This window comes from Pseudorca crassidens, chromosome 1 (genome assembly GCF_039906515.1).
Source record: "Pseudorca crassidens isolate mPseCra1 chromosome 1, mPseCra1.hap1, whole genome shotgun sequence".
NCBI classification, from domain to species: Eukaryota; Metazoa; Chordata; class Mammalia; order Artiodactyla; family Delphinidae; genus Pseudorca; species Pseudorca crassidens.
The window spans coordinates 110,406,045-110,422,064 of NC_090296.1; the positions used below are offsets into that span (position 1 = coordinate 110,406,045).

General features: G+C 35.5%; 1 protein-coding gene across 2 annotated transcripts in view; it reads right to left on the minus strand.

Moving 5' to 3' along the window:
* The window catches only part of VPS13C (vacuolar protein sorting 13 homolog C), a 174,509-nt gene that overhangs the window by 82,767 nt on the left and 75,722 nt on the right, over positions 1-16,020 (minus strand). For both annotated transcript variants that reach the window (XM_067749163.1, XM_067749172.1), the window contains exons 25-34: positions 15,484-15,623; positions 11,503-11,656; positions 9,781-9,860; positions 8,128-8,187; positions 5,356-5,518; positions 4,473-4,589; positions 3,504-3,607; positions 3,142-3,309; positions 2,335-2,639; positions 432-579 (exon numbers count right to left, since the gene is read on the minus strand). In XM_067749163.1, coding sequence (XP_067605264.1) covers positions 432-579; positions 2,335-2,639; positions 3,142-3,309; positions 3,504-3,607; positions 4,473-4,589; positions 5,356-5,518; positions 8,128-8,187; positions 9,781-9,860; positions 11,503-11,656; positions 15,484-15,623 — 1,439 coding nt within the window. The remainder of the gene's footprint in view (positions 1-431; positions 580-2,334; positions 2,640-3,141; positions 3,310-3,503; positions 3,608-4,472; positions 4,590-5,355; positions 5,519-8,127; positions 8,188-9,780; positions 9,861-11,502; positions 11,657-15,483; positions 15,624-16,020) is intronic.

Here is a 16,020-nt window from a genome sequence, read left to right on the forward strand (position 1 = left end):
CACACTGAAATTTTCCTTACAACAATCAGTAAAAATTCCACATTTCATTTAGATTTATAATGAGAAAGTCTTCAGAGTCTGAACTTTCAATAAGAAAGTTTTTTTCTGGGACTTCCCTGGTGGCGCAGTGGTTAAGAATCTGCGTGCCAATGCAGGGGACACGGGTTCGAGCCCTGGTCCGGGAAGATCCCACATGCCGTGGAGCAACTAAGCCTGTGAGCCACAACTACTGAGCCTGCACTCTAGAGCCTGTGAGCCACAACTACCGAAGCCCGCGTGCCTAGAGCCCGTGCTCCACTACAAGAGAAGCCACCACAATGAGAAGCCCACGCACCGCAACTAGAGAAAGCCCGCGCGCAGCAATGAAGACCCAGTGCAGCCAAAAATAAATAAATTTTTTAAAAAAAAGTTTTTTTCACTCATATACTCACATTCATTGACTCAAGATGACCTTTAATTTCCACAACAGGCACCTTGTGGTACCAAGATGCAGCTAGATTCCGATTTACATAAAACTCCAAATTAATTGGATGCAACAGCTGAATATCAGGATGGGAGATGCCTGGCTGGATCACCGTCCTAATGAAAAATATAATTGATATATATGCATAAACATAGGGGTAAATGCAACATATCATTAAAAAAAACACAAAGCCCAAAGTTGCTGCTCTAAACGTTGATTTGAAACAACGCTGTTTTAGTGTTTTCTAAACTTGGTCAATAATTAATTTAATCTACAATATACTAGCATGGACAGATTAAAACACAGCTGTCCCTTGAACAACACGGGGGACTAGGATGACAACCCCTCCATGCAATCATGTAACTTATAGTTTGCCCTTCATATTTCGGTTCCTCTGTATATGTGATTCCTCCATAACCACAGTTCTAAACAACCACAGGTTGTATAATACCGTGTTATTTACCACTAGAAAAAAATACCTGCGCGTAAGCAGAACCATGCAGTTCAAACCCGTGCTGTTCAAGGGTCAACTGTATATGACATACAATTAGCCTTTAAGAAAACTTTTTTCCTTAAACAGAAGATAGATGACAACCTGAGTAAATTTTTAAAAGAAACTGATATTTTTGAAGCTATGGGGGAAATCATCAATACAGTTGTTCAAGGACTGATATGTGTGCTGGTACAGAGATTAGAGAAAAAAATGGCAAGATGAAAAGTAAGCTATTTCTAAGTTTATAAAGCTCTTCAACCAGGATTCTTCTCTGGACTTGTCTTATAATCATTCCTTTTGTATTTAAGATAATTAAATCTCCTTGGACGGGGTAGAAAATGATTTCAAAATGAACATACACACTTTCAAATGTCCTCTGGTGTGAGCCCTAGAGATACATCATTACTTACACAGCATTCCTGCCAAAAATGTATAAGCTCGATTAAATCATGAGAAATCACTCAGACAAAACTAAATTGAGAGTCATTCTATGAAACAACTAGACTGAACTCTTCAAAACTGTCATCATCATGAAAAACAAAGAAAGGCTGAAGAACTATCCCAGAATAAATGTCTATCAGTACAGAAATCCCCCTCACTAATATAGGATACAATTAAATGCCACATGTTATCCTGGATTGAGGGGAAAATTCTTGGAATAACTGGTAAAATCTGAATATTGAATGCATATTAGATAATAGATTATATCAATGTTAAATTTCCAGAATTTGATAATTGTGGTTATTATGTAAGAGGATTAATGTCCTTGTTCTTAGGAGACACATGCTAAAGCACTCTGGGGCAAAGCGTTAAGGTATCTATTCTCAAATGGTTTAGCAAAAAATGTTTTAATTTCCAATCATAAAATAAATCTTGGGGATATAACATATAGGATGGTGACTATAGTTAATAAGACTGTACTGTATATTTGAAAGTTGCTAAGAGCATATATCTTAAAAGTTCTCATAACAAGAAAAACATTTTCTGTGAATATGTGTGGTGATGGATGTTAACTAGACTTACTATGGTGACCATTTAGCAATACATACGACTATCAAATCATTATGTTGTATACCTGAAACTAATGTCATTCATACCTGAATAAAAATAAAATTTTAAATTTTTAAATATTTAAAATGATAATATGTATATACAGAGTTAAAGCAAATGTAAATAATTGGTGAATCTATTTGAAAAATTATAGGTACTATTTTTGCAATTTGTCTGTAGGATTGAGATTTTTCAAAATAAAAAGCTGATTAAAAGACAGTTCTGTGCAACAGAAGTATGTTGAGCATGAATTTCAATAGTCATAAAATTTCATAGACAATATTAACTAATACTTAAATATCAATACATAATTATTGAAAGAGCATACCTAGAAAGCTTAAGTTTTGTTAGCTGCACATCCATTCTATCAATTACTGGAGGGTCTGAGTAGTCTTCACCAGATATCAGACTGAACTGATTGTGAACTCTGATTAACCCAAGATCTACCACTACTGCATTGGTGGAAATGGAAGACTGTGGGATGACTATAACTGGTGCTTTCAAATCAATATTGATAGAAACACGAAAGCTCCTCTGGGCAAAATCTTTCACACTTGTGGCAGCCTTTTCTGCAGCCTGAGCAGTGGCAGCACTCAGAGCCTCTTTGGCTGTCTGGAAATTGTTCAGGAAGTTCTGTGGACACAAAATAAAAGGAGTAATTCAAACAGGAGGACAAGCACATCATTTCTAACAACATGTTCTTTTTATTTATGTGCTAATTTTTTTCAAATAAATAACTTTCAGTTTAGTCCTATTTTTCTAGTTAGGAAAGAATTACTGATTATCCATCCATATTTATGAGCTACCTGACAAGGGCTAATTATAATTAGACTTATATGGCTGAGGAACAGAGAAAAAAACAGTTTTAATAGTTTTTGCACTTGAGAATTTGGATTCATTATATTCCAGCAAAAATAATTCCAGTTCTAGACAATGCTAGACAAAAATCATTATGATTCAGATTTTAACTGTTAAAGAAAGTTTTTGACCTCTACATTAATCCATAAATAACATCAATAATCAAATCAATGCACAACCTGACATTCAAAGTTTTAAGATTTGCAATAATCATAATTATCAGACTTATTTTAAGTATTTCTAAGCCAAAAAATCTATATATAAATAGTGATTTTACCAGAAGTGACATGAGGAATTTATGGAGATAGACAATCTGAATACAGCCAACGTTCAGTGACACCACACTATCCACTTTGGACATGTCAGTATAGGAATCCCCCTCAGTAGCATCTGGATACAAATCCAAGTTAAAATGAAAGACTTCATTTCCCATTATTGACACAGCCTGAAAAGCAGAGATTTGAATGCACTCCATCCAATCGACAATGACAAAATAAAATCCCAATTTAAAAGGGTTTATAATCATTATAGAAACATTTTTCTATCAAAATATATTTTATTAGTATTTTAAAAAATAAAATATTTTAAAATAAAATCTCACATTCAATCAAAAAATATTAATGATTTACTATCACCTACTTTTTTATGAACTGTCTTAGGATCAACATCTGTGACAATAATATTTTCCAATCTGGCAAATAGTGACTGTTTTCTTGACTGAAGAGAAAGGGAAGAATCAAGTCCTGGAAAAGAAATTACATTATTATAATTTCTATAGATACCATAATAAGATCTGAAGATTTTTCTTCCATTGCATAACTTTATTCTGTAGGTGATATTCTTTATAAATTTAGCAAGGTTTGAACTCACAATTGATAAATAAGTGCAATATTAGATATTTTTAGTTTTATGAACAATGAAACCTATAAACTCATTAAAAAATAATTATTTGAATTTTCAACCCTGTGAAAAAACTACATCTAGTGCAAATAGATTATCTTAGGATTTTAGTAAATTCTTTACACATTATATCCAGTCATTTACATGGAGACTATAAGAGTTTCATGAATCAAATTCAGACTAGTAGATGCACTGCCAGTTTAGAAAGAACAAAGAAAAACCCTAGTTTTCTGGGTTTTAAGTTCTTCAAGAATTGTCTTAAACATATTCTTTACCTTTACCAGATCACAATGAGCTGGTAAAGACAGAGTCAGGGAAAAAAACTACATTCATTTTAGCAGATTTTGCCTAAAAGAGCATAATGGGCTCATAGGATTTGTTCTTCATGATAAGGTTGCTTTGCATTTGTACCAAGATAAAGTGTATTCACAGACCTTAAACTGAATTCTGGGTTGACACTTAGCTCATCAACAGCATCCCTACATTGACATTAGTATTCCTTTCACCTCTGAGACAACTCTCAAAAGCCTCCAAAACACCAGTATGTGTGGTTCAACTCTCAAAGAGTTAAGAAAACATGCAATCCAATTATGTCATAAAATAAAATAATCCAGTTTTCAGAGCCTTCCATTTTATATATACTTTAGCATTGCAAAAAACAAAAAAGCTTATCTTTTGAACAATTTTTAATATCATGAGAACTTTTACCTTGAATCTTGATTTCAGCAATATTGTTCTTCTCATCACAAACAATAACACAGAAAGCATTCAACTTGGCAAACAGCCTGAAGTGAATAATGTCACTCTCCTTAGAGGATACAATCACTGCATATAAACAAAGCAATTCTATCACAGTGGATTCTGGTAATATACACTCTATTAAGGTTTCTTCCCTATACTAAGTGAACCATGGTTCTGCTTAAAATAATTTTAAAATTCTCAAATTCTTAAGTATTTCAAATACTTTTTTTTGCTTTATATATTCTTTATATATAGTTTGCATTTTTAATAGTGAGATGTACTACTTTGATAATGTAAAAGCAAGAAAAAACTTAAAATACATAAAGATAACAACACTGAAACTCAAGGAAGTTACTGAATATTAAATAACATGCCTATGGTCCCATAGTTTAAGTAGCAGAGTCAGGATTTGAACTGAGTTCTTTCTGATCCAAAAGCTGGGCTCTTATCCAATTCGATGCTATCCCTGAACCCTGGCCCTCATGTCTCTGGGTCTTGATTTCCTTATCTGTAAAATGTTAGGGAAGATTAACCCTCTATGGAATCCTTTCAGGAGCCGCTGAGAGGAGGAAGAGCTCAGAATAAATACAGGTCTTCTTCCCCTAATACTCATATAAAGACATCCCCCATCACCACCAGAATAAGAACAAAAACATTTTTTTTTAAACAACAGTATTAACTACATTTATGTTACATATCAGGCACCCATGTATGACTCAGTTTGAAGGAAAGAACAAAGGTAGGCAAAATGGCATGTACATGACTAACCAGATGGTCTCTCGTAAGATTCCCCATTTAGCTCTACAATTCTAACTCTTACTAACAAGAAACAAAACAGTGTTTTTCATACTTTTCTGCAGAGCTGAATTTTTTTGTTGCTTTTCAGTAGAAACTTGTACTTCCTTGGTATCACCCATGTTTTGGCCATCTGATGGAATTATGGTTGTCAGGTAATTAAGAGAAGAGAGAAGAGCTTGTGTATGCAGCAATAGGTTTAAAGATGAAAAAGCCACCTAGAAATATTTTAAAAAGAAAATTAGTTCCCAGGCCAATTATACCAGTAGTCTGCATGATGTATACAAAAGGCTCCTAACTAGGCTTGCATCACTGCTGTACACCACTTAAAAGGAAGAGAGAAGAGAGGAAGACTCACAACTCACAGTCCTTAAACAGGCAATATATGGAGAGTAAATTATACTTACACATTTTGGGGGTTCATTTGAGTATCAAGGTAACCTAATTACTCCATTTCCCAATCCTAATTACCATAGAGCCTACAATCTGCCTGTCATGGTCATTCCAAGATTGAATATATATATCACTTTTTTGAATCTTCAATGATTATTATTATGATTATATAAAACATATAAGTTAGAACATGAAACTCCAGAATCACCATGTATTACCACCATGTTAAGAAATGATTTCAGGCTCTGCAAATGGCTCTGCACATGGCCATTGAAGCTACAGTGTCAGCAGAAGCCGGTTCGCACTAGGAACTCTGGTGTGAAGGGCTGGGCGTGAGGCCTCTGCATGCAGCACCCTATGAGCAAGTGCATCTACACTAAGCACAAAGGAAAAAGAAAAAGCTTGTGGGATCTTGGTTCCCAGGCTGGAGGTCAGGCCTGAGCTCCTGTGGTGGGAGCACCGAGTCCAAACTGCTGGACTAACAGAGAACCTCAGATCCCAGGGAATATCAATCAGAGTGAGGCCTCCCAGAGGTCCTCGTCTCAGCACCGAGACCCAGCTCTACCCAACTGCCTGCAAACTCCAGTGCTGGACGTCTCAGGCCAAACAACCAGTAAGACAGGAACAGAGCACCACACATCAAAAAAAAAAAAAAGAAACGACAAAAAAATATGTTACAGACGAAGGAGCAAGGTAAAAACCTACAAGACCAAATAAATGAAGACGAAATAGGCAACTTAACCTGAGAAAAAATTCAGAGTAATAATGATAGTAAAGATGATCCAAAATCTCGGAAACAGAATGGAGAAAATACAAGAAACATTTAACAAGGATCTAGAAGAACTAAAGAGCAAACAAACAGTGATGAACAACACAGTAACTGAAGTTAAAAATACTCTAGAAGGAATCAAGAACAGAATAACTGAGGCAGAAGAACAGATAAGTGAGCTGGAAGATAAAATAGTGGAAATAACTGCCGGGGAGCAGAATAAAGAAAAAAGAATGAAAAGAACTGAGGACAGTCTCAGAGACCTCTGGGACAACATTAAACGCACCAACATTCGAATTATAGGGGTCCCAGAAGAAGAGGAGAAAAAGAAAGGGTCTAAGAAAATATTTGAAGAGATTATAGTCGAAAACTTCCTTAACGTGGGAGAGGAATTAGTCAATCAAGTCCAGGAAGCACATTGAGTACCATACAGGATAAACCCAAAGAGAAACACGCTGAGACACATACTAATCCAACTATCAAAAATTAAATACAAAGAAAAAATATTAAAAGCAGCAAGGGAAAAGCAACAAATAACATACAAGGGAATCCCCATAAGGTATGGGGATATGGGGATATACGTATGCATACAGCTGATTCCCTCTGTTATACAGCAGAAACTAACACAACACTGTAAAGCAATTGTACTCTAATAAAGATGTTAAAAAAACAAAGATTTCAAATGTGACATTCATGAGATTTAAATATAAAATATGCAATTAAGAGTGAGTTCTGAGTCACTAAATAATCTTCTAAAACCACAATTATGGTCCTATCATTTAAAAATAAAGAATATATAGCTTATAGGAGAAAATATATTTTTAAAAACAGTAACTCCAGAAACCTAAAATAGCAACACAAATTGTTTTAAAGAATATATGATTTTCTAATAGTGAACTGAAATTTCTTAATAATCACTTTTTATATAAAAGGACTTCTTTTCATTGCTTCAAGACACTAAGTGGATACAAAAATTATTAAAAGGAAGATTCAATATTCAACAGATTTTCCCATCTCTCAAAAGTATAATCTGGGGCTTCCCTGGTGGCGCAGTGGTTGAGAGTCCACCTGCCGATGCAGGGGACATGGGTTCGTGCCCCGGTCCGGGAAGATCCCACATACCGCGGAGCGGCTGGGCCCGTGAGCCATGGCCGCTGAGCCTGCGCGTCCGGAGCCTGTGCTCCACAACGGGGGAGGCCACAACAGTGAGAGGCCCGCATACAGCAAAAAAAAAAAAAAAAAAGTATAATCTGAAACTCATATCTCTCATTTTCTTTTTACTGTATCCTAAAATTACATTTTGCCTCTTCTTCCTCTACTTGAGTACCTTAGTATAGCTCCAGAAGTACTCAACATCTCTCCTTATATTTCACATACTTTCTGAGCCCTGCATTAAAAGACAGTATCTAGTTTGGTTTGTTCAGAATCCTGTTGGTTCTTTGTAAATCAAAGTTCCCTCATCTATAGCATTCCCTCCTTTAGAAATAATTAGGATGTGATACAATGAGTTAAATAACAGTATTATTATCCTGAATCATAAACACAGAGCATGGTAGACATTTATGAGGCTAATTTATAACTTTTAATGGTTCCTCAAAGGATACTGAAGACTTACAGAGTAGGTTATTTTCAAACAGGATCTATTCTTTTAACAGAATTTCTTACCTTAAGTGTTTGTTCAGTTTTTTCAAAACTAGTTTGAAAACTGGGTCCATTCTTATCAGCCTAAAAAAAACAAAAAAAAGAAAGAAAAAAAAAGTTCTAAAGAAGGAATTAAGACCAAAGTAAATGAATCATTTACTTATAATCTGTACTTAATTTATTTATATTTAGTTATAACTATTTTTAAATACATTATATATTTAATTTTATTATCATTATTATAAAGTTACATCCAAATCTATTTATTTATCGTAAGAGTAAAATCTTGTCCTCCTCTTCAAACAGAGGAGAGCATGGCATCATTCACTTTTGGGAAACTGCAGCTAGGGATCAGAATGATAAACTCTGAGGGTTAGAAGGTTTAAAGGTAGTCTAGCCCATCTATCACCTAATGTTTAAATACCTTTAGAAAGTCTTCAGCAAGTCTATTTTAGGATATCTCCAGTGAAAGAAACCTCATTTTCTTAGAAATCCAAACTTTAGAGAAGTTTGATTTAATGAGGTCTTCACACTGAATCAAAAATCTGTCTCCTGGGACTTCCCTGGTGGTCCAGTGGGTAAGACTCCGTGCTCCCAATGCAGGGGGCCCGGGTTCAATGCCTGGTCGGGGAACTAGATCCCACATGCATGCCGCAACTAAAGATCCCATGTGCCGAAATGAAGATCCTGCATGCCACAACTAAGACCCGGTGCAGCCAAAAAAAATAAAATAAATAATCAATCGATAAATAAATACATATTTTTTAAAATCTATCTCCTATCATAATAACCAATTGGTTCAAGTTATGTCCCTTGGGAACATACACAGTAAATTCAAAGTTTTACCTCCTGTGAGAAGCCTTCTGGCTAGATCAATATCCCTGCCTCCCTGCTCCCATAATGTTTTGTGTTCTTCCTTATTAAAGAATAAACACATTATATATTTTTTGAATTTTATTTTTTTATATAGCAGGTTCTTATTAGTTATCCATTTTATACACATCAGTGTATACATTCCAATCATAATCTCCCAATTCATCACACCACCCACCCCCTGTCACTTTCCCCCCTTGGCATCCATGAAACACATTATATTTTAATTGTTGTTTACCTATCTCCCTACTGGTCTACAAATTCCTTGAGAACAAAGAATGTTTTTCATCTCTGTATCCTAACACAACCTGACACAAAAGACGTTCAACAGTTATTGAATAATTAAATAAATCAACTAATCTTGAATGAAGCTGCATACCATCAGTTCATATAACATTCTTCAACATTCTTCATATAACATATTTTTGAGTCCTTCCGAATCCAGGCAATTCTCTTCTGAACCAAATTCAATTTGACTTTATCCCTTTTGATGTAGGATACTTAGCCAAATATCACCTACACATACAATGAATGTAGGTAGGTGAATGTGCCCCAGAAGACAGTAGTAGGACCTACTTTACCCCTGGCTTCCATCTTTGTGGACAAGAAGTGTGACTTTGTAAAATCCTAGTCCTTACTTGAGTGAAAGAGAAAGAGGTGTGCGAATGGAAAGAGAAACAGTAGATATCCCTATGATTCAAACCTATGATACACAAGAGCCTTTAATAATCTACTGTCATCTTTTTCCTGCCAGAGGATAGTTTAGAGTATACAATAAATATATAAACATTCTATGACCCTTACCTTAATGTACTCCGCTTTTAAGAGATCTAATCCAGGTTTGTCAGAAGAGCTAATCAAGTGAAGGGGCTTCTTTTTGGACCCTAGATTAAAGAAAAAGAAAAAAAAAAGTGTTTCAAATAAATTGCTCTTTTTTACATTTGGAATTTCCAACATGTCCTTTTCTTCTTAAAAAATTTTATTAATTAAGCTTTAAAAAACTACCTGCACATATTTTCATGGTTATTAAATATTAAGGTCATCACTGGTAAAGAAATAAGCCAATCCAAATCCTTACCTTACCTCTGACATCCAACTTAATTAAAAACATGCATACTGTATTTATTTTCTCTGATCGTACATCTGTGTTCAAAAGTAATCAAAACTTCTCTAGATATTTTTAAGACCATACGTGCATTCGTAAGGCAGTAGAAGACTACGGGTGTTAAGAATCAGGAAATACGAATTCTAATTCATCTCTACCTTTACCAAAAGCTATTTAACTTCAGTTTTCTCAACTACGTAACAATGAGGTTGAACTAGAAAAACATGTAGTATTCTGTTGAGCTCTAAAATTTCATTCATATTAAAGAAATTTAAATAATTTTCCTTTGTTTAGACTAAGAGAAGGCTTACACAGAAGAGGAAATAGTTTTTTGAAGGGAGAGGAATTGTTAAATTTCTTTAAATTTAAAAACAACAGGTACCACCAGATGTCCTCTATATCCTCATGTACATGTCCCAAGGAACTACCTCCAGAAGCCATGGAGGGATAAGTGATTTATCCACTCTTTTATCCATCTTTTATTATTTGCAGTTTTATAACTCCTGTTTCTGAGATATCTCAGAATTTTCCACTGAAATAACCTTCTCTAAAGGAAAAAATAGCCTAGAAAATTTACTATTTGTATTTTTCCCCTTAAGACAATAATGTAAACTCCATCTCTCCACAGTGCTTATAGGAGCTTACTAATACATAAAACATTTTTCTTCTAAGCTGAGGTTAATTTTAGTTAGAGCTGTTTAAAAAATAACAAAAAAATAGGTCTTTATATTTGATTAAAATACTTGGCAAATATTAGGTAACCTTAATTACTGTAGATTCATCCATTCCTTCATTCCTCATCCAATGAGTATACAAGATGTACACTGAAATGCATAAACCATAAAAGCTTCTGAAAGAATTAATTTTATGTCCCACCATTTTCATAACCTGATGCTGCTTCTGATATATGAACAGTACTGAATCAAAAGAATAAGAACTTCAATATTATAAGACCAGAGATAAATTCTAGGTTTTGCTATTAGTAAGATGCATGATCTTGAGTAACTCACTTAATCTCTCTTTATTTAACCTTCCTTTGTTTGTAAAATGGGAATAATACTCCCTATATAAAGGGGATTTATATGGACTCTCTGAGTAGATCATAGTAGTTAAGAATACAGACCCTAGGGGCAGATTTCTAGGGTTTTAATCATGGTTCAGCCACTAACTAACTAGCAGTGTGACCTTGGGTAAATTATGTAACCAATTTATGACTTTGTTTCCTCTTGTGTAAGTTGGAGATAATAGCATTGCCTATCTTATAGCATTGTTACAGGATTAAATGAGTTATTATTTATAAAATGCTTAGAACACTGCTATTATTTATTATAATTATTACTATATAAATGAATGTGTTTCAGATACTCAAAAGTAATACTAAATCTGTTACTGTCTATTATTTCTAATTTTATGGCTATTACCTTGAATTTCATAGTAATCCAAGCTGATTTTCTTTAAGTAAGTTACCGCAGTTAAATCAAATGTTCTCATTGTAGACTCTGTTCCTAACTGAGTAACATTAAACACTAGAATTGTATCCTCTTCCTTCTGTTGTTTGGTAAATTCCAAAATCACCTAAAACAATCAGGACAGCCAATGAAAGGCAGATAAGTACTTTGAATCATACTTAAAAATACAAAATCCTTCTTCATATATACAGTCATGACCATAGTAGAAATTTTGCTCATACTCTTCTATTACCATCAAGTTATTTACCATGATTGAAAGTTATCATCTTTTTGGGTTTTTTTTTTTTTTTTTTTTTTTGTGTGTGTATGTGATATGCGGGGCTCTCACTGTTGTGGCCTCTCCCGCTGCGGAGCACAGGCTCCGGACGCACAGCCTCAGCGGCCATGGCCCACGGGCCCAGCCGCTCCGCGGCATGTGGGATCTTCCCGGACCGGGGTACGAAGCCGCGTACCCTGCATCGGCAGGCGGACTCTCAACCACTGCGCCACCAGGGAAGCCCGGAAGTTATCATCTTAAATTCTATTATTAAGAATATAACTACATCTATCTAAAAATCATGATGAAATTTTATATCCTTATTGATTTACCTTTTTAATTTAGTAAAAATAGGCATGTATGAATTCTTCCTGAATATGATTTTTTTTTTTTTTTTTTTTTTTTTGCGGTACGCGGGCCTCTCACCGTGGTGGCCTCTCCCGTTGCGGGGCACAGACTTCCGACGCACAGGCCCAGCGGCCATGGCTCACGGGCCCAGCTGCTCCACGGCATGCAGGATCCTCCCAGACCAGGGCACGAACCCGTGTCCCCTGCATCGTCAGGCGAACTCTCAACCACTGCGCCACCAGGTAAGCCCCTGAATATGATTTTTTAAAATCTTTATCTCAAAACTAAAAGTCATGTCTGGTGATATAAGAATCATCTCCATTAATGTCAAAAAGTATGACAACGACATTTACTATTACACTACTATTCAAATTTATTGTAGAAATGATAGCCAGTATATTTAGCCAATGAAAAATAAAACGTATATGTTGCCATTTTTAAAACATCCAAGTTCTTTGATCTCTGTCAAGAGATGGAGGTCTTTGCCCCACCCCCACAGAATTTGGGCAGGGTTGTGACTGCTTCAATCAACAGAGTACAGGGATTCCCTGGTGGCGCAGTGGTTGGGAGTCCACCTGCCGATGCAGGGGATACCGGTTCGTGGCCTGGTCTGGGAGGATCCCGCATGCCGTGGAGCGGCTGGGCCTGTGAGCCATGGCCGCTGGGCCTGCGCGTCCGGAGCCTGTGCCCCGCAACGGGAGAGGCCATAGCAGTGAGAGGCCCGCATACCGCAAAAAAAAGCCATGAAACTTCCACCTGGGATTTCTCATTCTGGGGGAAGCTAGTTGCCATGTAAAAAGTTCAACTACCCTGAAGCTGCCATGGTCAGGAGGCCGTGAGTTGGTACTGTGGTCAAAAAGTCCCAGCCAACATCCAGCATCAACTGCCAGCCTCCTGAGTGAGCCACGAGGCCCACTGAGAGCTCAGGTCACTGCTACTCTAGTCAAATGTGACTGAAGGCATGTGAAAGACTACATGCAAAAATGATTAAGCTGGGCCCTTCCAGAATTCCTAACCCACAAAACTATTAGCAAGATAAAATAGCTGTTTTGATAAAAATAGTTCTTTTGAACTATCAGATTTTGGGGAAACCTATAAGCCAGGCACAATAACTGGAAAAATATAAATGCTAAAAAAAAAAGCAAAAACTAATATTATTAGCAGTGATATAATCATATACCTAAGAAAAATCAGGAGCGTCAACTGAAAAACAGAAACAATAAAACAGTACAGTAAGATATTCAGTACTGAATTGATATACAAAAATAAATTTCAAATAAATCAATGATTTAAATGAAAGCATTAAAATCATAAAATAATAAATAAAATCATGGGTAAATATTTTTGTAATGGAGGATAATTTTCTAAACACACACTAAAACTAGAATATAAAGAAAAAATTAGATTTCACCACAGAAATATTTAAAACTTCGGAATGGCAAAAAAAGGTCAAATTGGGAAAAATATTTCAAACAGCACTATTTTTTCTTAGATGATTTTGATTGTTTATGACTTTAGTTCATTCATTCAATACTCAATAAAATATTTATTGAGCATCATTTTCCATGTATGAGGGTGTGCCAGCCACTAAGAACATCAAAATGACCAGGACAGACAAAGTCCTTGTCTTCAAGAAGCTTACATTCTAGGGAGGATGGGGAAAAGCAAAGGTTGCTATTTTGTGTTGTGTGGTCAGGCCTTTCCAATAAGATGGCATTTCTAAAGGAAGTAAAGAAGCAAGTCATGCAAGAAAAGTTTTCCAGGCAAAGGAAACAGCAAGCACAAAGAATATGCTTTGGTATACAAGAAAGTACAAAAGGCAAGTGTAAGCTCCATGTGGAAGAACTCTGCTTACTGCTGTAGCTCTAGTATCTAAAACAATGCCTGGTACATGACAACACTTGATAAACATTTATGGAAGGAATAAATGAAATATGGCTGAAGCAAAATGAGCAAGGAAGAAGAGAACAGCAGATGAAGCCAAAGAAGTCACATGGTGTGACTTGTAGGCCATGGGAAGAATTTAGCCCTTTATTGTGAGTGAGATGGGAAGCCTGTGTAGGGTTATGAGCAAAGCAATGGCATGAACTGACTTTGCCTTTAAAACAATCACTCTAGGGACTTCCCTGGTGGTCCAGTGGTGAAGAGTCCGCCTTCCAATGCAAGGCACACAGCTCGATCCCTGGTCGGGGAACTGAAATCCCACATGGCATGGGGCAACTAAGACCACATGCCTCAACTAGAAAGAGAAAACCTGCACACCACAACTAGAGAGAAGCCTGCATGCCACAACAAAAGATCCGGCATAACACAACTAAGACCCAATGCAGTCAAAAAGATAAATATTTTTTTAAGAAAAGATTAAAAATAGTATCACTCTAGCTACAGAACAGAGTACATGATGGAAGCAGAGAGACAAGAGGCTACTGCAATAGTCCAATCAAGATACGATGGTGACATGGACAGTGCAATAGCTGTGGAAGGGAAGAGCAATCATTTGAATACATTTTGAAGGTAAAGTCAAGGGGTTTTCTGATATGTTAGATGGGAGTATGAGAGAAAGACAGAAGTCAAAGAAGTCTAAACATGGAGAACATATCTTTCTTTAAACAAATACCAATAATACTTAGATATAAAGCAGTCAGTAAGAAATACCTCCTTTTTATACCTTTTGTGTTTTATTTCAAAGCAATGCATATTCATTTAAAAATTTTTTAATATATATAAAAGCAAACAGGCAGGAATGAAAAACTATAATCCCACCACACAGAGATGAACACTGTCATTTATTTTAAAAAAAAGTGTGTGTGTATGTGTGTGTTTATTTTCTAAATGGAATCATAATATCCTTGGAATTGTAATCGCTTTTTTTTCCCCCAAATAAAGATATGTGTTGACCATCTCTCGATGTCGATGTTTTCTTTTATTACTACCAGACTTTCAATGGCTGTAAAAGCCGTGTTGCAAATTTAGGTTGTTTACATTTTTCTAAATTATAAACATGACAATAAACTATATTATTTGGCTTAAAAGTTGAAAAATATTAAAGTAAACATGTCACAGAAATTTTCTACAGAAAAGAAAATCCTAACTAAGAGTCTCGAGCTTTTCCAGAATAGATCAGATGTACCACAGATCATACTTGTATCAGTTTTTACAAAATAACATTTCATTTTCTTAGAAGTATATGTGTGTGTGGGGGGGTGGCAGTAGGGAGGATAGAGTACCACATTTTAAATATACTTAATGTTTGGGTCTAGCATTAGACAGTTTATAAGGACAGCAGTAACAAGAATATATTTGTTTATGGACAAAACAAATATACATACTTCTTTAACTTCAAACTTCAGTAGAAGATTAATGAGCTCCTCATTTGGGGCCTCAGCAACCTTTTTTATGTCTGACCCTTTCATACTTTTACCAGTCTGTGTGTCTCCATCCTCAGCATCAAAATACTCATCATCAGACTCTAAAGGAAGAAGACCATTGACTTGAGAGAATGTCCATCGAAAACTGCATAAAACACTCAAACTGAAATCTCTCAAAAGTAAAATTCATTTATTAGACATAACCTTCATATTCAGAATCAGAATATAGCTTCTTTCTAAGTCCCACAGAGTGACTCAACCTGGCATGGGATAATCATATATAAAATCAAACAGCCCTTCTATTTTCTTCTTCAACACTTCTGATTGTTTTTCACTTTAGTTTATTTATTCAATTTTCAATAAAATATTTACTGGGTATCATCTATCACATATCCATCTGTACCAGCCACTAAGGACACCAGGGTGACCAAGACAGACATTATCCTTGTCCTCATAAAGTTTACATTCTAGTTCAAAATGAAAAAAGATCAGTTAGAC